The sequence below is a fragment of the Sphaerodactylus townsendi genome, linkage group LG08 (genome assembly GCF_021028975.2).
Source record: "Sphaerodactylus townsendi isolate TG3544 linkage group LG08, MPM_Stown_v2.3, whole genome shotgun sequence".
In the NCBI taxonomy this organism is placed as follows: domain Eukaryota; kingdom Metazoa; phylum Chordata; class Lepidosauria; order Squamata; family Sphaerodactylidae; genus Sphaerodactylus; species Sphaerodactylus townsendi.
Window position 1 is genome coordinate 64,302,819 of NC_059432.1, and position 21,332 is coordinate 64,324,150.

General features: G+C 40.1%; 1 protein-coding gene across 1 annotated transcript in view; it reads right to left on the bottom strand.

The window, feature by feature from the left end:
* Window positions 1–21,332, bottom strand: part of ARMH3 (armadillo like helical domain containing 3) — a 153,463-nt gene that overhangs the window by 117,431 nt on the left and 14,700 nt on the right. The window contains exons 8-14 of the mRNA XM_048506896.1: window positions 20,905–20,991; window positions 12,736–12,792; window positions 12,196–12,239; window positions 9,812–9,872; window positions 9,567–9,613; window positions 8,755–8,830; window positions 6,180–6,273 (exon numbers count right to left, since the gene is read on the bottom strand). Of these exons, the coding sequence (XP_048362853.1) occupies window positions 6,180–6,273; window positions 8,755–8,830; window positions 9,567–9,613; window positions 9,812–9,872; window positions 12,196–12,239; window positions 12,736–12,792; window positions 20,905–20,991 (466 nt within the window). The remainder of the gene's footprint in view (window positions 1–6,179; window positions 6,274–8,754; window positions 8,831–9,566; window positions 9,614–9,811; window positions 9,873–12,195; window positions 12,240–12,735; window positions 12,793–20,904; window positions 20,992–21,332) is intronic.

Consider the following 21,332-nt stretch of genomic DNA (forward strand, 5'->3'; position numbering starts at 1 on the left):
AGGGCGCTTCCATATTCATATTGCGGATATTGCTGCGATGTTCTGCAATTCTCAATTTAAGACAACGCAAAGTTTTTCCAATATAAAACATATCACATGGGCATATGATGATATATATGCAATGAGTCGTGTTGCAATTTGAAAATTGTCTCAGGGTCCACTTCTGTCCTATTAAAGGTAAGTTAATAACTTTAGATTGTAATGCAAGTCCACAATTTTTACAATTTCCACAGCTATGGTTACCAATCAAAATTGGTTTCAGTTCCTGTTTTTTAAGTATATCAGCCCTAACCAGGACTTGTTTTAATGATTTGGTGCGTCTATATCCAATTTTAGGAGGTCAAATGGACTAATATTTTAAATAAGTGTTCAATGGACCTTTTGCTCTTAATTATTGACACAGCTATGGAAGAAGAAGAAAAATTAGGGGAGGTCGCTAAAAAAATGGAATTGGATTTACGGAAATCAGCTACAGCTGATATAGACATTGAAAAAAAGTTTGAGGAACTTGATAAAGAACTTACTACCTTTAAAGAAAAACTCCTTCTTTTTAAAGACAAAAAACTTACACGGGATCAAAAAGACTATGAAAACAACAGGGTTTATAAATGGCAATTTGAAACTCCGTCCCAGGGCAGGCGTGTTAAATGGAAAGAGGGATATAGTTCCTCTGGGAGTGAGCTTACAGATTGGGAGAGTGCCAGATACACGTCGGGAGAAGAGGATTCTTCCTCCAGAGATTTTCGCCCTGCCAGGATGAGAACAGATAGGGAACGACCTTTAGAAAGGCGTAGCACACGCAACAGAAGACGCCCCTCTTTTTTTCGTTCCACTTGGCAGGAAAAGGGGAAAACTTAATTGTTAATCTATCCAACAGAGTCTTTACTCCTGAAGAGACCCGCATTCTTAATTTGGGACTCGGGTTTGTTATGACTCCACACTATGATGATTTCAACACTAGAGTGGATTTGTTTAAGCTTATCAGGCTCATTAAGCTTAGAGCCTTCTTTGGAGATAAGCAAATTGAGAGGGATGGATCCCCACAGGCTATCTTTAAGGGCCCTTCCAAATCACCATTTCTCCCACCTATTCAAGACGCTTCAATACAGACTTTTGAACGCATGTTATTGAAGGAAATTGGTAAATATGAGAAATCCCCAAGAATATTCAGATCTTTCAGAAATTTCTCACAGCATGATTGGACTATCCTTAATAATTTGGCACAGGACTCATCTATTATTATTAAGGAAGCTGATAAGGGAGGGGCCATTGTAGTCCAAAACACTTCTGACTACATGGCTGAAGCTTTGGGACAACTAAGTGACCCTATTGCATATCAAAAAATAAACCAGGACCCGACTACTCGTGTTCAAAATATTATAAAAATTACCGTCCAGGAAGCTACACAATTGGGATGGATCAATGAAAGTACTGGATCCTTTCTAATGAATTTACATCCCCGGGTACCTCTTTTTTATTTGTTGCCAAAGATACATAAACCTATCCGACCACCTCCAGGGAGACCGATTGTTTCAGCATCAGCTTCGTTATTTGAACCGTTGGCTAAGTATGTGGATTTTTTTCTACAACCATTCGTTAAAGAGATGCAGTCATTTGTAAAAGATTCTTCTGACTTTATTCATCAATTTGAGAATGTCCTCTTACCCCCGGGATGCAGTTTAGTTACAGTTGATGTAAACTCATTATATACTAGCATTCCTCATGAGGAAGTCAGATATATCCTGCTGAACACTCTTGAAAAAAGACCGGAAAAGAAACCACCAACACATTTTCTCATTTCTCTCATTGAAATTATTTTGGATTATAGTTATTTCAGATTTGGTAATGATTATTTTTTACAAACCCAAGGCCTTTCCATGGGGTCCAGTTTTGCACCAAGTGCTGCACAGATTTTTATGTGTGATTTTGAAATTAAATATATATACAATTCAGTTATTAATCCATTTTTTCACAATTTATTGTATTATAAGAGATACATAGATGATTTATTTTTTATTTTTAAACCAGATTTTGTGTTACAGGATTTTTTACTGTGGATCAACTCTCTGCATCCCTCTATACAATTCACTGGGGAAGAGAAAAAGGACCACATTAACTTTCTTGATATGACAATCATTATTAATGAATATCATAAACTGGAGTTCAAATGTTTCCACAAGCCTACTGAAAAAAATCGGGCACTTCATTTTTCATCCTTTCACCCACACCGTTTAAGACAGAATCTTCCGTTCAGCCAGCTGATCAGAGCAAAAAGAAATTCCACAAGGGAGGAGGATTTCTTAAAGGAATCACAACGTATTATGAATAATTACTCAGTGAGAGGATACCCTAAAAAAGTGCTTGAAATTGCCTGGAAAAAAGTTGCACAACTTAAACGTCAGGATTTGTTGCATCCCAAAAAAATTATGGCAAAGAAAAACGAACTTGTGTGGGCACTGGACTTCACTGCAGGATCGTCATTCATTAAAACAGCCATTTATAAATTCTGGCCGTTGGTGTCTCATATTCCAGGATGTGAAAGACCTCCTAAAATTGGATATAGACGCACCAAATCATTAAAACAAGTCCTGGTTAGGGCTGATATACTTAAAAAACAGGAACTGAAACCAATTTTGATTGGTAACCATAGCTGTGGAAATTGTAAAAATTGTGGACTTGCATTACAATCTAAAGTTATTAACTTACCTTTAATAGGACAGAAGTGGACCCTGAGACAATTTTCAAATTGCAACACGACTCATTGCATATATATCATCATATGCCCATGTGATATGTTTTATATTGGAAAAACTTTGCGTTGTCTTAAATTGAGAATTGCAGAACATCGCAGCAATATCCGCAATATGAATATGGAAGCGCCCTTGGTGGCCCATTTCGTTCAAATGGGTCATAGGGATTGTGACTTTAAATTTGCGGTTTTGCAACATTTTCAACACATGAAAACAAGACGTGATATTGACATTGACAAATTTATTTTAAGAGTTGAAAATAGATTTATTCATAGGTTTAAAAGCAATATTGTTGGTTTAAATAGTCCTTGCTCAATGCCTGGTGTCAACAGATTTAAGCAGTTTCTTGTTCAGTTAGACAACGGTTCATGCTGAGGTAAATATGCAACTTTCTCTCTCTGAAAACTTAGGTCAAGCTGCCTGTAGCTTCGAAGACTCAATAAGGGGATGGGAGGCAATCCAAGCACCAGTCATACCATTAGGCCTGGCAGCTTTAAGGCCACAAGCATCTAGAACAGGGGTCTGCAACCTGTGGCTCTCCAGATGTTCATGGACTACAATTCCCATCAGCCCCTGTCAGCATGGGCAATTGGCCATGCTGGCAGGGGCTGATGGGATTTGTAGTCCATGAACATCTGGAGAGCCGCAGGTTGCAGACCCTGATCTAGAAGGATAGTTCAATCTCATCAATATCTGACCTCATGGATGGGAGAAAATGTTTGTCAATTTGCACCTGATGCAGCTTCATAGCATTTGCTGTAACTGGCAAACTCACTTGACTGGTTTAATCCCCTAGTTAGCAAAGTAACTGATCACTCTAGTTAACTAACCTATACATCTGATTAGTTAACTAGAATCATGCCAACATGGGTCGTTGAGCACATAGTGCTGTTCTATTTTTGCCCTGTGTCTGGATTATATCTGCCTTTGGGACACTTCCTTAATTCTATGTGGGTCATACTGACCAAAACATTGTCTTGGATTCAGTCTGAACAGATAACCTATGGATCTTGAACCAATACTTGAACATATGCTTAGTTTAGACTTACAGCTTTACTATTTTCATCCTCACTGTACACTGCTCTTTTATTGACTGTTTCTGTGCAATTTTATAATAAAACATTTTACTTCTATTTTGTGGTGTCCTTGAATTCAGGAGGCTTCAGATACTAGATTAATTGTTTTCTCGAACTAACATTGTAAGTGTCATACCTTGCAAGCAGACTTTCTTGAACTCAGCCCTAGGAGGACTAGACATTTTGTCCCTGTTTAGCTGGGCAGTAAGAAAGGGCTGGTGAAATGGATACTGTGAAGTATGAGGACTCACACTTCAGTTCTCTTTGGTTCTGTCTTGCTTGACATGAGCCTCCAGGCCCTTGGCTTTAAAGTTCTTTGACATCTGGATCCCATGATCAAATGACTACAGATGAACAAGCTACAGCTGAATACAGACAAGGTGAAGATAAATGCTTGTCAGCAAGGCTAGCATCCTAAAGGGGACTTCATTACCCACTTTAGATGACGTGGATTTCAAATGAGAACATTCAGTCAAAAACCTGGGGTTACTTTTGGACCTGATCTTCAATAGAGAGGAAGGTGATTGGGAGCAACAGCCGCAGAAGGCCATTGCGTTCACATCCTACATGTGAGCTCCCAAAGGCACCTGGTGGGCCACTGCGAGTAGCAGAGAGCTGGACTAGATGGACTTTGGTCTGATCCAGCTGGCTTGTTCTTATGTTCTTATGTTCTTAAGGTAATCAATGCTGCTAAAAATGATATTTTCAATTACATCTGGTTTGCAAACCAGGGTGTGTTTTGATGCAACCAACCTGGTCACACTTATCCATGTTACTGTAACCCTGAAACTGGATTATGGCAATGCTGCTCTTCGCTCATTGATAACAGTTCCCTCTTCTGCATAGCTGCACACCCACAATTACAGTAGTTCCTTAAATACACTAAGATTTTACTAATATGTATTCAATAGCTATAATGGGTCCTTCTGGGGCTGCTATGATGCACACCATGAATGAATATTTAACAGCAGAAAGCAAAATTAGCACTCAAGATACCATGGTGACGGGCACTTTAGACTCAGTTCAAAACAACAACAGGAAAAGGTTGTTTTTTAAAAAGTCACTGTGCAGAAACAGTCACTATTTATCATAGCTCAGCTCCTGAAGCTTCAACCCTTTCAGGAAAAGACCAGGTATTATTTTAAAATTTGAAAAGGGGCTTTAATCAATGTTACAAGCAAGGTTCACAGGAACTGGGTTTCAGAGCTTACATCCATTTGCAAATTCAAGCAGCATGGGGAGGTGTCCAAATCTGGTTTCAGACACCTAAAAACTAACTGTTTTTGCAAAGGCATATTGAAAAGAAAAATGTTTCCTTATTCCTACTTGCATCTAAGGCGTCTAGCTCCAATTATGAGCCAACATAAAATTACTAAATTCACAGGTTTGGGGGAGTGAGTAGGGATCATTCTGGCGTGCTTTTTAAAAAAGAGAGCCAAAAACCATGGGGAACAAGACTCGTGCTCAGGGTCATAGAGTAGAACTGAAAAGCACAGCAGTCTTTGACACCATTGGTGCAAGTCAAGAAAAAAACTGCCTTATTATTGTTAATCAACTTCACAGCAGTCGAAAGGAGGTACTTACTATGCCTGTCTGCAGTAGTCTGGGTCTGTCTACGCCAATAAGAGACAGCATGCAAACTGAAGGCAAGCACAGATTTTACCCACTATATTAAAAAGTATGTAGGCGGATGCATTTGCAAGGAACAATTTGAAAGAAGTCTAAGCGCTCCCAACCCCTCACTATCATATAGAGCACATACGCAGAGAGGTAGAAGGCATAATTTTTTTTTAAACTGAGGCTTTGGATATCCATGGCAACCAAGCAGAATTTATCCTTCCAGAGAAGAATACTCTTGTGCCAGGATATCAGAATGACCTGAATAGCAGCTAAAAGAAGGTAGAGCACGCAACTGTCACCCCAAGATGCTTACAAACAGAGCTCTGCTCAAACCCATTTTATTCTTCCATTAAGTCAGTTATGACGTAGAAAGCACTCAGCAAACACAGAGAAACTAAGCAATCACGGATGGACAATTGATCCTAATTTCTTCAGAATGACCCTATCTGCTTTGCAAGCCCAACCCCATACTGGCATTCTATTTAGCAAAGGCAATTGCTTTCACACTTTACAGAAACAGTCCCAAGGATCATCTGGGACTAATTTATGACTGAGTTACATGAAATCACAGAGTTGGAGCCCAATCTGGCTGCTGGAGATATGAAACTGAAATTCTTGGCTTTAACCGAGGAGAAACTTAATTCTGAATGGGCAAAGTGGGACAGCTGCAGCCTTACTCAGGTTATAGCAGTTGCCAGATACAGAGGCCAGAGCAGAGGGTGGGAGAGCTCACCATCAGAAGAAGGAGGTGTAGTACCAAGTGGTGTGACTGGAGTTGTCGGAACTGGGCTTACTGGCATCGTCACCAATCCAATTTCAGGATGACTCTAGGAACAAATTACATGTAGGCAAGTTATATTCCAAAAGTCTATGCTAGAGAGTGGAAAATGCATTTGCTCTAGCTTCACACCACCCCTGGCACTCTATTTCTCTTCTACCTGGACAAGAAAAACCAGCTGCAGTCTGTCATATTTATCTATGGGAAAAATCTCAAACTAGACCACTCACTTTTGCCTATGGGAAAAATCACAGACTTGATCGCAACTGAGACTATGGAGCCTACCCCACTTCACTGTCCTTACATGTCTTTATAAGTTCCTAATTAAAGAGCATTTAGTGCATCAGTTTGCCACCCAAGCACTTAATACACATGTGTCAAGAACAGGACTACAGAAATATTATTGATGCCCCCTTGCTTTCTTCAACAACTTCCTCTCCACACTTCATCTCAGCCAACAGCTCCCCAACTAATTTCTGATTTAACTTTATTCTGCACAGGGCTCATTGTGTGTCACAATCAACCATGAGAACAGGTAAGAATTCAGATCAGGATACTGTTCTGCTTTATATCCTACAGTACAATAATGAAGTCTGTTTCACACAGTGCCTTTGATATTGATAGACCTCCAAATGTTCTCTCAGCAGCAAGCTGTGAAATGACTTGAAATGTGTTCTAGAACTACCGATCTGCTTTTAATTGCACACCATTTCATGAAACTTCATGCAGGGTCCTCCCATGACAGGGAACTAGAATGTCTAGTTTAGTAATGGACACTTCATCAGCCCATCGTACCGCAGAAGAACAAGAACCCATAGCTAAATGCTGTAACTTCAGCTTTGGAAATCATTGTCCAAGCAAGCTTTGAAATAAACTGCACATTGAAATATTACAACCCTGTTTCCTTGGAATAAAAGCTTCCTTTTTTCTGGGTTTTATAACACCTAGCCAGGCAAAAAGACTTTCTAGCAGCAAGGCATTAGCACAGCATTTCTGAAATAAAGCTTCAAGTATAATAGTGCAAGTTAAAGCGCAGCTTTCAAAAATATGTTAACAGCCCAATCAAGAGATGTCATGTGGGCAGGGATGCCGCTGTTCCAGCACTGCCCCACTCACTGCAAAGTCCAAAGTTTTTTTTTAAATGAACCTTTATCTCTCCCATGGGAGGAAGCAGATATACACCGCAAAAACTGCGGTGTATGTCTGATCCCTGCTCCACCAGCACAAGGGGGCTAAACCGACAGTGGAAACCAACTAAGGTCAACTCCACACCAACACAGCTCCAGATGGTGGGGAAGCACTAGTGGAGAGCTGGGCACCACGATTAGGCATCCCAGGGCTCTGCAACAGCCGGTCACTGGCATAAGTGCCCTTTCACCAGTGTAAGTGCTCCAGGGAGGAAATGTCCACCGGTACAAGCCCACACCGATACCTCCCCCCCCGCCCACCAGCCCCGATTGGGCTGTAAAACAACACACACCCTTCTTTTAACTCTATTCTGTAGCCTATGGTCTATGCAAATCAAATATGAACAGAATAAAGAAACTCAAGTTGCATACACAGTTTTAACATTGCTGCAATCAAAGTACCTTATTTTGTATGTTAAATCTTATTGTTTGAAGGAATAATGGAGTAAACAAGGCTTCTGACAATTTACCTTAGCATAGTAAGTGTGCTATTAGCCATGATACTAGATGGACCATATTTAGACTCATTTGATTCTAACTTTAGACTCATTTGATTCTAAATAATACCATCACATTAATGATAGCAGAACATCCGAGCGCTCAAGAACAAGAATCTTGCAGATGAGCAATGGAGATGCAAAACACTCAGAAGAACTTATGACTATCCAGAAGTTGAAAAAACTGAGACAAAAACAGCACAAGATAGGATGTCAAGAGCACAGACCAACTTATAGTGTTCAATATCATAAATACAACAGTTATTACATTAACAAAGCCTTTAGAACTATTGTTATATTAAATAAGGCCATCTGTGGAAATCTATTGTCAAAAGACTTTAGAGGTCAGAACAGAACTAGTCACCAGGCAGAAATAAGCTAAGCCCTTGATTCCATGTGACTGAAGCCATCTCTGTGGTTCCTGTCTGCAGTTATGTAAAGAAAAAAGAATTCTCCAGTTTGCTACTGTCATTAAGCCAACCTACAAATTATCCTCTTTTATTTACTTATAGAAGATAAGGACACACTGCTTTCTGCTTTGAGGTAATTTCAATAATAAGCTAGCCAGCAATTCTCCCAAGAGACCTGCAAGTAGACAGATGAGCCCCCTGCCCTTTTCAGGGGAGCAGAGGAGTGGATAAAGACGGAGAAGCATGAGGCAGATACTCTCCAGTCCATCAAATTAGTTAGAAGGTCTTTCATCCCCAAACCACCATGTGAGTACAATGTTACCAGCAACGCTACAGTTGCAGGATGAGTTCCCAACAGCAGATAACAGCTACCTCCAAAATAGAGGCTTGGCTGCCTCTTCCCATTCCCAGATATATAAAATGAGTTCTATCACACCTGTGCCAAGACAGTGATGAAGTTTCGGTTCAAGTGAACAGCTTCATAGAGGGCCAAAAGGATAGCAGCATTGGTTCTACAAAGCAACAACAAAAACACACACAAAAGGAACACAGTAATTTGTTGTAGTAAAACACACAACATATTGGAGAATTCTCCCAGGATCATCATCTGCCAATTCTGGATTCCAGATACAGGTCCCAATGCTGAACATCCAAAATAATAGATTTTTTTTAAAAAAAAACTGGGATATTCAGTAATAGATCTGACATCATCAAATCTAGCCTAGTTCTTATTCTTCACAGTAGCATTTAACATTTAGCATTTAGATAAGGCTTCAAGTGGTTCACATAGAGTGCTGTGGCAGCTACTCCTAGGTACCCTGCAAATTACAGAGAAGAGAGTGCTGAGGCAAGGTCATGCCATGCACTGGATGTCAAATTGCAGCAAGTGAGCTATATGTGGTCTGTGATGTTTTTCTGTGGCAAATCCTTTTGATAAGTCATTATGGCTGAAAATTTTGCCTGATGTTGCTATACAGTCAAGTGCAATGTTTGACACCTTCTCTTCCTCCTGACTCGCTCAGTTTCTTCTCTGTCTATGCGAAAGTACAAGCGGTCTATCCTGATAATTCTGAATGCAACTTGGCCCCGAACAATATGGCCTTTGCTAATTCACTTGTGCATCACACTACATGCAATCATTTCCAATACTGTTCGCTGAATGAGTGAATTAGCCTCCCATGTTTTTAATGTAATGTCAACTTTAGGAAAAATCAGCAACCAATAATATTTTATACTTCTCATACTTACTGAACTGAGATTTTCTCATCAGCATCAGCTATGAACATACTGCCCACCTATGGAGAGAACCAGCATTGCACATCTGAGATCAAGCACAGAGAGAACACTGCTCTCAAAGCAATACTGTTACTTTATACTGAATACAAGCCCAACAACATGAAATGTGAACTCTCCCCGGCCCCCACCTTTCACTAGTTTTGGATCAGGCTCCTTGGACAGAAAGCACAAACTAGTAGAATACACAGGCTCCTTACCATGTTGGTCAAGGTGGAGAAAAAGCCACTCTGGTGTTCTTCTTCCTTGTCTTTGTACTGCCTGAATGAAAAGGGCAGTAACAGAAAGAGAAAAGCATTAGAGACACAGAACTAGGTAAGCAAACAGTTATTTGACCAAAATACTTAACAGTACCTGAAGCAACAGACAAATACTAAAGCCCGTTCCGCACATGCAGAATAATGGATTTTCAATTCACATTCACAATTGTTTGCAAGTGGATTTTGCTATTCCACGCAGCTGCAAAGTGCATTGAAAGCGGGTTGAAAGTGCATTATTCTGCATGTGCAGAAGGGTCTAAGTGTTTCTCAACTGCTACAGTTAAAGTCAGCTGTTAAAGGTATTGGGAGAATTTATAATTGCTTGAAGTAAAATAGGAAAGCATTGGTCAGTATCAAAAGGGAGAGCTTTTTGAATAACGCCCTACCTTAAGCAACCATAATTTTCTTTATTAATGGTTGATGTTTACCTGGTTTTCCCCAGATGAGAATTCAAAACCTGAATTTAAAATTGGTCCGCAAATCTTAGGTCAAGAGTGAACCTAGCTAATCCAACCATACTTTTAGAGAAGGACAACTGAAGGAATTCAGCACAAGAAAAAAAGAAGAGAGACAAGAAACTCCCAAATACCATTCCCAGTATCTTAAAACAGGTCTCAGCAAACCCCAGATGCCAGGCTGCCATGTGATTTGATCATAGTGTCCCTCAATGAAAAATACAAAGCTCCTGTCATTGCTTGTTTATACATCAACTTTATACATTCAATTATGGTGGATAAATTATGTTCTTACTTCGTTGCTTTCTATACTGGTTCCAGTATTCAACTAAAAGGAACTTTTATGGCAATAATGGAATTATCAGAACTAGGGGGAAAGTCAGGCTAGGATTATCTTTTTTGTTGGGATAAAGACAACCAGTTACATCTCTATATTTCATCATATATTATGCTTCTTGTTAAAGCTTTAACAAAATTACAAGAAACTAGGAAGTGGCTGATGAGAATTGTAGTCCATGAACATCTGAAGCACCAGAGTTGGACATCCCTGATCTTGCACAACATGTATCTTTAACAACATCACTCCATGCAAACACTACTGCCGTAAAAAACACTTGCATAATTAGGAGAGACCAAAAGACCAAATATCCTTCATAGATCAGGACCATACTAATACCAGTCTCTAGCATCACTAGCCTGGCCACAGCACTAGAAGCTAAAAATAAGCAGCATGTAACAAAAGATCTGCACCCTGCCTTTCTTTTGTCATGGAGCTTACACAGTGAGCACAGGCTTCTGAAAATGTACCCCATCCAGGCACTGATCAAATCAAGCAAATCAGCACAGAGGACACAGGGTAAGATAAAAACATCTAATCTTTATGGACTATCTGAGGAAAATTACTTTCATCCACAAAATATGGCCATGTGAACCATCTCCCTCTAATCGGGCAGGTTGCAAGAATAAGCAAAACACATCCACAGAATCTCTCCTGGGGGAATGATACTGAAGCTCATACCTCAAACAAGCAACTGTTCTGGGAGTCCCAGATGGCCCAGGGGAAGGATCACAATTGAGGAACCAGAGCATAACCAACTGTGTCTTGAAATTAGTGCAGTTACTTGGTTTCAGTAGCAAAGGTGAATGACTGCCATCATACATCAACATTATTTTTATCAAAAAGACAAGAACTCAAGAAAAATGCAGCTGAAAACTGAAATCTAGCTTAGGAAAATTTGAAAATTTCTAACACTAAACTTGTCTACACAAGGATATAACCCCTCCAAGAAGATGTGGCACATATGATACAATTACTAGCCTCTAGTTACCCAGTAAACCTACTTTAAGCCTGACATACTTTGGGGCCTTCGTCTTATTCCATAAGGACACAAGGAATAACCCAACTGAATTAGAAAAACAGTTTGTTCATACTAAAAGGACACTTAAAAAGACAGTTCTATAAGATACTACATGGGGACCTACAAGGATTTGTGGCAGACATCTCATTTCCTCTCTTCTCCACTATTTTCCTCGCTTCCCTTTTCTGAAAGCCCCCATAGCTTCTTCTCTTTTCTGGTTTCATTCTTTCCTTCTAGTGCTGTCACTAGGTGAGCCTGGAGATCTTCTGGAATCACAATAGAACTCCCAAGTACAGAAATCAGTTCTCTTCAGGGTTGCCAGCTCCAGGTTGGAAATTTCCTGGAGATCTGGAGTGGAGCCTTGAGAGGGGTCTAGATAATTCACCACCTGCTCAAGCACCTTTCCAAAAATGGAATATTAACCACTGGGTGGTATTTTAGGTCATTTAGGTCCAAAGAATTTGCAATTGCATATGCAGCTGTAAATCAGACATAGCTTAAGAGGACTTACCGATTATACTCTGATAATGCCTGAGCAACCACAAGACCCATTCCCTGCCAGAACAGAGAAATATATTAAATTAAAAATCCCTTTAGGTTGCAGATGTATAGTATGCAAAACACAGCAGAGAATCCCCAAAAGCTCTCTTCTAAATGAACCACAATGATTGCACACTGGAAAGATTAATTACAAGTAAGTCTGAAGTCTGATTCATCATTTGTGTCCTCCTCTATGTACTCTCACCCAGTTACATTCTCCATATTTAAATGGCTCCTTTCAAAGGTCCACAGAAAAGCCATAGAAAAGAAATATGCTTTATTTTACTATTACCCAATTACTATTACCCACCCCAGTCATTAATTTATTGTTTTCCCATATATTTGTGATTCGTTCCTTTTTAGCTTGCTTCACTCATTAATATGGAAGCCAATGCTTCAGAAATTTTGTTTGAAAATTAAACACAATGCAGTTCCTTGCAGTATTTCTAGTGTTTGTAGGAATCCTGCTACACTCACAGGTGAAACAGCACTTACAATCTATCATACTCACATTGAGTGTAGCCTCATCATCTATGATAGACAGCTTCACTATGTAAGGATTCACAGACTGTTGGGAAAAAGGGAAAACACAGGTTACTTTATTTTATTTATACCCTAACTAGGGAATGATGGGGGGTGGGTGGGGGGGAGTTGCTCTCCACAGTCTTTAAGAATCGCCTGGTCAGATTATTGTGCTAATTATCTGTATATCCTGAGCGATCCCAAACACAGAGCATTCTCACTAGCTCGTTTCAATGCTCTGCCTAACACTACGACATTTGGCAGATATAATAATATCCCCTATGAGAATAGGCTATGCCAGTGTAAAATGGCTGTGGTTGAGACTGCCCAATATGCACTTTTAGAGTGCCCTATCTATAATTCCCCTCGCTCCATGTATATCCATCCTTTGACAGAGGTTAAATATTGATATGTCATCTATTATGAATTTTCTACTCAATGGTTCTTATGACCTTATTTGTGAAAATGCTGCGAGCTTTTTGAAACATCACCTGGCCATGTGTAATTATTTTTTTACAAAATAGTCATGGTTAATTTATCTCTCTATGTGTTTTATATATAGGGGTTTGTGCGTGGATACTCAATGTATTTTTAATGTATTTTAACAGGTTCCGTTAATGGATAAATGTTTTGTTTTGTTTTCTTCTTAATATTGTAATTCATAATGCCAATAAAGGCTTCTGTCTGTCTATACCCTGATTATTTCCCCAATGGGATCTAAAAGTGGACCACATAGCGCTCCTCTTCTCCATTTTGCCATCCAAATAACTCTGTGGAATAGGTTAGGTTGAAAGTGCGTGACTGGACCAAGGTCACCCAGCACGCTTGCATGGAAGAAATTTGGGGATTTGAATCTGGGTCTCAGATCCTAGTCCAACACTACACAGGTTTACAGATTTACCAAAGTTAACACTTGTGCTCATCAGTAGAAACCATGGGACTCTGGTATCACTCTTTTCCCCAGAATATCAAACTCACAAAGAAATACAAATGTTATTTCTCAAAAGTTACTGTGAGCCAGTACTACAGTATATTCCAAACTATATATGTCTAGCACCTGAAGGGAGATCCAGCCCAGTGCAGTAGTTAAGAGTGGCAGATTTTATTCTAGAGAACCAGGTTCAATTCCCCACTCCTCCACATGAACCCTGCTAGGTTATCTTCTCTCAGAACTCTCTCAGCTCATGCAGAGGCAGGCAATGACAAACCACCTGTATCTCTTGCCTTGAAAAACCTACAGAGTCTTAATAAGTCAACTGTGACTTGATGGCACAGACAGACACACATCACTTGAAGACCAAAATGGTATAGCAGTTTTCTATGTTCCTGGTTGAGTGGCATCATGTTCCAAATAAACATTTCACTGCTGCCCTCAAAAACACACACACTGCCCAGCCCACAATACTTCTGTGCTGGTTCTTATATGAAGTATGGACCAATGCATAAGTCTAAAGCACACTAAATTGGAATCAGAAATCAACAATTAACTTCCAAATCCAAACCACAAATAAGTGGTGCCAAGAGATAGGAAAGCAAAAATAGGCAGAATAATAGTCTGATGTAGGAAACAGACTTTTGCCATTTTAAGGCCTAATTCTTTTCATCTTGTTATTCATTTTTGGAGAGCAGAACCTATTATATCAAATTCAAAGAGACAAAGATTGCTAAATCCCAGGCAATATTTGAAAATTTATTCCATCTATGCAGAAAAGGCACAATATGATGAAGTCTCAAAAGATTAGAACTTAATGATGCTTCAGTGCTAGAAAATGCTTTCTAAAATGATGTTCTTATCCACCTTGAAGGTCTTGGCAGACTGAAATATAGGAAAAATATTTTTAAATGGTTTTCATAGTTGGCTGATCACTATGTAATGTGAAAGCAATCAAAGAGTGCCCAAGATCAAAATCAAAATAATAAAAGATTGGGAAAACTTATTGAAAGCTTGAAGTTAAAACATGGGTGATAACAATTAGGTTGTGTAGGAAGGAATTGCTCTGTAACTTAGCAAAGGGCAGAGAATGTGTGAGAAATAAGGGTCATAAGGACCATAGATCTTGTTGCTATGAAACCCAAAGAAAACTGAACAAAGCATAGATCTGAAATCATCTCAACTCTGGGCCATCGGAACCCTCTTTTTAAAAGGAAGAAATTCCTTCCTGACAGATTATTGGTCAGAAACAAAGAACTCTGGAAAGCACAATTCCTGTAAATATACTGCAAACACTGTGACAACCCTTTGTAGAAGAAGCATAGCAGGTTAGCATGTATGCAGAAAACACTCCCTTTTGGCTGTCTGATGTATAATTATTTCAGGTGCTCTTTAATCTTCCACTAAGAGAGAGAAATCAGTGAGCAGAACAGTGTCTTTTGCCCTCCATTTCAAAACAAAGAGCTCCCTACCTTTACAACTATTCCCTATATGGAAGGCCTCTAATTGTACTACAGAATGACTTCAGTCAGATGAGGTGATAGCTTTGGAGCCAGTTACCAAGATCAACAAAGCATTTTTAAGACAATGGAACTATCTTTAATCCAGAACAGAATGTTTAATTCTTGCGCTAGATATAGAATCCTGTGATAGTTACCAGATTTCTTCACTGAACTATCCACTGCCACCAAGGCTTAATAATTCCTCAGGAACAGCTATACCTAACTCTGATCCTACCTTTTTTGTGCCAAATTTCAGATGCCCTTCAACGGGGCACTTCTTTTACCAGCGTTAACTAGAAGCCCCTTGCACATGTTCTTGGCATACCCTCAAAATCTCTTCTTTGGCTTCTCAATTTCCTCTAAATGAGGATCAGAAACTATAAAAAGGTTTCCAAAAGTTTCACATATATACATACATGGACAGTAACCATCAGATGAAGACTGGCTGTACACTTGAAACTATTAAACTGATCAAAGCCATCTCAGACACAGTATTGCCATGCACAGAGTCAACCAAAAAACAGTTGGTATAAGATAATTACAAGTGTCCATACAAGTAGATGATTAGTCCATCTAGTCCTGTAGTACCATCTGGGTTTCAACTAAAGACCTTCCCAGGTCCAGCAACTTGGAGCTTTTGCGTATTTTCAGGAAACAAATCATCCTTCCACAAATTCCAACAAATTCCAAAAATTCTTTTAAATTTATTTTTAATCTCATAAGTAACAACAGGAATAGAATGTATCAGAAGTCCTCTTCTCCTCTGTTGACTTTAGTACAGTGCACTGTTCAAATTCATCCCTTTCCCCAATTCAGTTCGTTATTTAGCTTTCTGTATTTCCTAAGAGCAATAACATTGACAAACAATGTTACAAATACATTAATAAATAAATGTAAAAGACTTGTAAACCTCTTTTTAAAAATCTGGGGTAGAGGGTATCTCTTCAACACAAGGTAAAAAAATTGTGATGGTTCTGAAGTTCTTCATTAAAAGACTTACAGCTCGGTAAAAGTTCACACTGAACACAGGAATGCCCTATATAGAGATGCTTCTTAGTTCTAAGACTGAAGCAGAGTTTCAAGTTATTCTCCTATGACAGTGATGGCGAACCTTTTCGAGACTGAGTGCCCAAATTGCAACCCAAAACCCACTTATTTATCGCTAAGTGCCAACGCAGCAATTTAACCTGAATAACCCCCTCAAGCAGGGGCCAGCCTGCTGTAGCCTCCAGCAAGTCCTACATGCACCACTCTCCGCCTCTCTAGCATCTCTGCCTGCCCCCCCGGGCAGCAACCACCTGGAGCACAGGCACCAGGCCCGTCAGTCAAGTCCTCCCTGCTCGCTGAGGTGCATGCACATCAAGTCCAGCGGCCCAGGCCAGCCTAGATGTGGGGGGGGGGGGGCGATTTCCCCTCCCACATGACAAACTCTGTGTGTGCGTGCCAACAGAGAGGGCTCTGAGTGCCACCTCTGGAACCCGTGCCATAGGTTCACCACCACTGTCCTATGAAGAGTCTTGTAACTTTTTAGAAATGAAAGCACATTTCAGGACTCTACGGAAGATATAGGGTTCTAATGTACACCAAATTATTGCTATTTCTATTATCTGACTCAGTTCAAGCATTATAGGCAGTCCATGATTAAGGAAGCTTAACTTTGATTTTGGTGTGATGTGTGAACTTATAGAGTTATAAGCATGAAAAGCATTGTACACATAGAGCTGAACCAAGAGAAAATGAAAATAGGTGAAGGACTCTAAACCAGTGATGGTGAACCTTTTCGAGACCAAGTGCCCAAACTGCAACCCAAAACCCACATTTATTGCAAAGTGCCAACACGTCAATTTAACCTGAATACTGAGGTTTTAGTTTAGAAAAAACTGTTGGCTCTGAGGTGCGCATTACTCGGGAATAAGCTTGGTGGTAGTCGGTGGCTTTGCTTTGAAGCAACCGTGCAACTCTTCCAACCGGTGACTCACGACCCTAGGAGGGTTTACTCAGAAGCAAGTCCCATTGCCAGAAACCGAGCTTACTCCCAGGTAAAGGATCGCGCTTTAGTTCTTCGCATGAAAATCAGTGGGGTTTAACAGCATTTAACAAGGTTACCTACATTGCTTCCCCAAACTAGGTCTTAGGTTTAATGCTAATAATGGAGCCCAACAGCCCAGGCCAGCCTAGATGTGGGGGGGGGAGGAGGATTAACTCTGATGAAGCAAGTGCCTACAGAGTGGGTTCTTGAAAAGCACCCTCTGGCACCCATGCCATAGGTTCGCCACCACTGCTCTAAACCATGGATTGCTTGTAAAAACATTTAGACATTCAGACCATGCTTGGTCTTAAACTACGATTACTGTAAACCAGTGGCGTATCTACCTAGGGACAAGGGGTACCCCTTGTACCCAGCTGCTACTCTTCTGGTCACCTGGGGGGCGCAAAATTGGCCCCCCACATGACCAGGAAGTCCTGCTGCCTCATCATTTTCGCGAGCTTCGACCCCTTCCATGCCAGTCGAGGCACGCAAAAACGAGGCACCAGGACTTCCTGCTGCCTCCAAGTACCCTCAACCCCACCCTGGACACCCTGGGAGCCCAGCCGGCAGAGGGAGTCTGGAGGGGGAGGTGGGCACCCTAGACCTTGCCCATGTCCATGGTGGCATGGGCAGGGTTGAGGGCATTGGGGGGTGGAGCCTGGGGCATTAGGGGTAGAGCTGGGGGGTGGGGGCAGAGCCTGGGGGCATCCTGGAGACAATTTGTCTCCGGGTGCCGTTTACCCCCAGTACGCCTCTGCTGTAAACCCTAGCTGGGCATGATTCCTCTTCCTTTGGCATAAATGTTAAGCATTATAACAGATACATTAAAATATTTTTGCTTCACTTCTGCAGCACGAGTGCCATGAAAGCAAGTTACAATAGGTTAATGGATGATATACAACAAACAAAAGGAACACTTCAGCTGTAATTCAAAAATAAAACAAGTTCTGTGCTTATGTACTAGAGAGTGAAGAGTTTTCATAAAGTACTCTTTTTTTATGCTATTGAATTGCTTTTTAAACAAGTGTATACTATATAGATACTTTGGAGAGGCAAACCAGAAATTTTCTAAATAAATATTTACATTGTAAAAACTTATTTTGCCTTGGATTTCAAGGGACAGAATCCACCAGCCAATTAAAGATTATTAAATGATTTTATTTTGTTCTTTACAAGCACTTGACGCTCATAGTTAGGAGCAAGACAGAGAGTCCTGTCCTCAAAAGAATAATATACAGGTTCAGATAAGCTTTTCCTTGGTCAAGATGTCTCTTAAGTTCTCTGGGTATAAAGAAAGTCTTTTGAAGGTAGAAGTTTAACATTCAGCCCAACAAATGAAAATTCTATGCGGGTACAGGCCATTTATTTAAGTCATGAGACTCATTTTTAAATGTTATATAAGTAGCCACTGATCCAATAATAAAGACTCAAGCAGATATTCCATGGCAAACCAAGAGAAACTTGAAAGCAAAAGCTGAAGCCCTATCAACAACATATTTTTGATTGTTTTTGCAAGCAACTGACGTCTCCTTTATAGACAGACACAAAAGTTCTTAAGAAGCAAATATGTTCCCAGTACAATTAGATTTCCTTAACCTATTTAGCAGCCCACAAGGCTCTGGAGGCAAGAGTATGATCAGTGACAATACCCTCAAAATGAAAAGCTTCATGATGTACAAGATTCACACAGAGAAGAGAGCAGAGTTGAAGACGAAGGGCAAATCCATGCAATTCTGAAGTCTCTCAAGGTTTACCAGGGAAAAACAGCTACACATCTTCCAAAATTGAACAACTGTTTTCTACAATACTGTATACACAGAAACCTTCTCAACAGCAAGAGAAAGCCAAGGCAATCAATCCCTTGGAGAAAAATCAAGCTTCACTGAAGCCATTCCTAACCCCAAGAAACCTTCAGAACACCTTAACTGAGACAGGTTACTTCACTGGCCTTCATACGTTTTAACCAATTGATCCAATCAAATACTACAGCAGTATTTTTCTTCAAACACTCAAGTACTGAGGGGCATAGATTTTCCAGCTAAAATATAATTAATTTATTGTGATCAATTCAATTTGGCTTAACAGTATCCCTAAAACTGAAACTGAACAGATCGTAAGGGTGTTTTTCTTATATCTTATCTCCTTCCCTCCACTTGACTGGAGCACAGTATAGACTGCAATTGGGATGTTATGCTCCATTCTGTCATATAAGTTTGGCTGAAGAACCTTTCTCTATCATTTCAAGACAGCCATTTCCCTCCCAAGGCGTTGTGTTTTACCCGCATTCCAAAAACTTTCCTCCCCCATACCATTCAGCTAGTAACTTGTAACATTTCTGAGAGTGTCTCATCTCCCCACAATGACTTCATGTCAACTCTTGAGAGATTATAATAAATTCCATTTTTATGTTTAAATTCCATTTCTTGCTGAGTAGAGCCTGCATTAATATTTCATAGTGACTGCAAAAATATTAAGTATATTGATATATCTTGTTTCCCCAGCCAGAACTTACGAATGTCACCAACCACCATTAGATAAACAGCAACTCTAAATTCTGCAGACTATGCAAGACATTCATAAACATAATTAAGACATCCGCCACATACAAACTGCAGAAAATAGTAGCCTGGAACCAGCAAAGTCACTCATTCGCTCTCTCAGAAACACATCCTCCATTCATTCAAGTTACTGTTAGCAATATAACATTCCAGGTCATGATCTAATCACATGACTATCTATTCTCCCAAGGGTGCTAAATTTACCCAGGAGAGCTATTAAACTATCAAAACATATGCTTCACATCTGAAAGTTTAGAATGCGAGTAAGTTTAGAGAGAGAGTAAGGAACTCTCTTTCCCACTGGCAGCTCTCCTAAGAGGTACAGAAGCTTGCAACCAAAGCATCTACTTATTCCAATACCAAAACATGAACTCCATGATTTTTTTCCTTGTATATATAGAAGACAACTGTGGGGTTGTTTCCCAAACATGGCACTCACGGCAATCAAATAAGCTCCTAGTACTTCTTCTGCTACCCTTCTCAGAAAGTGGGTAGGACCATTCTAAGGTAGGGCATGTTATTGGCTGTACTCATTCAAATGAAAGGGTCTGCACAGCTGCAACAACAGCCACAACAACAACAGATGAGAAGGACTGGTAAGTACCTAGGCCTGTGGTTCCATTCCCCCTTCAGAATTTTCTTTTACTTCCCTATCTCCTTCTCTGTTCCTCCCACCTACTTGATTTCTTTTTATTCTCCTTCTTTGATTCTTTGCAGAACATGGAGGGAAGTATTGTTTGAGACCACCTCCCGTGACAGCCATTTTTTGTTTGGTTCCACCAGCTGTTGAAGACATTTGGGGGTGCTACTCCCCACTCATTCTCAAAAATTCAAAGGAGCCCACAGGCTCAAAAAGTGTTGGGGTTCATAGCTATTTAATTATTATTTCATTTGTACCCTGCCCTTTCCCAGCAAGGCTGGACTATGCACCTATACACCATATACTGAAAATACAAAAATGTTGTCAAGTTAAATACAAAACTTTGACCCTTGAATTCAGGCAGGCTTCATGTTTTAATATGTTTCCATTACCATCCAACTATGCAACTGTATAGTGCACACCAACCTTTGGAGTCCTAATAGCCAAGTTACTGGAAATGTCAAGGGAGCACTCTCACATTCGATATGAAGCACTCACCTCATACTTTCTGTAATTTACTAATAAGGCTAGCAGGACGACAGCTTCATAACCATGTTCCCTACGACTGGGCGGATTGGAGAGGATCTAAAGTCAGAGAAGTAATAGATTAAATAGTTCCAAGAATATTGAAATATGCACAAGAGAAATGTACAGGCACAAGTCAATTCAAAGCACCCAGAACCCAAAAGGGAACCTAAACAGCATAGGAAGAGGCATACCATTTGCTAACTGTACAAAGGGCTAGAGGTACAATTCCCACCACCCTACAGAAGTATTATTTATTCAATTTCTATACCGCCCGATCCCCAAAGGGCTCCGGGCGGTGAACAACATAATATATAAACAATAAGCAGGAGCAAATCCGGTAAAATACAAACATAGGCTCCATCAATAAAACATCTTAAAATACATAAAAACAGCGGCTA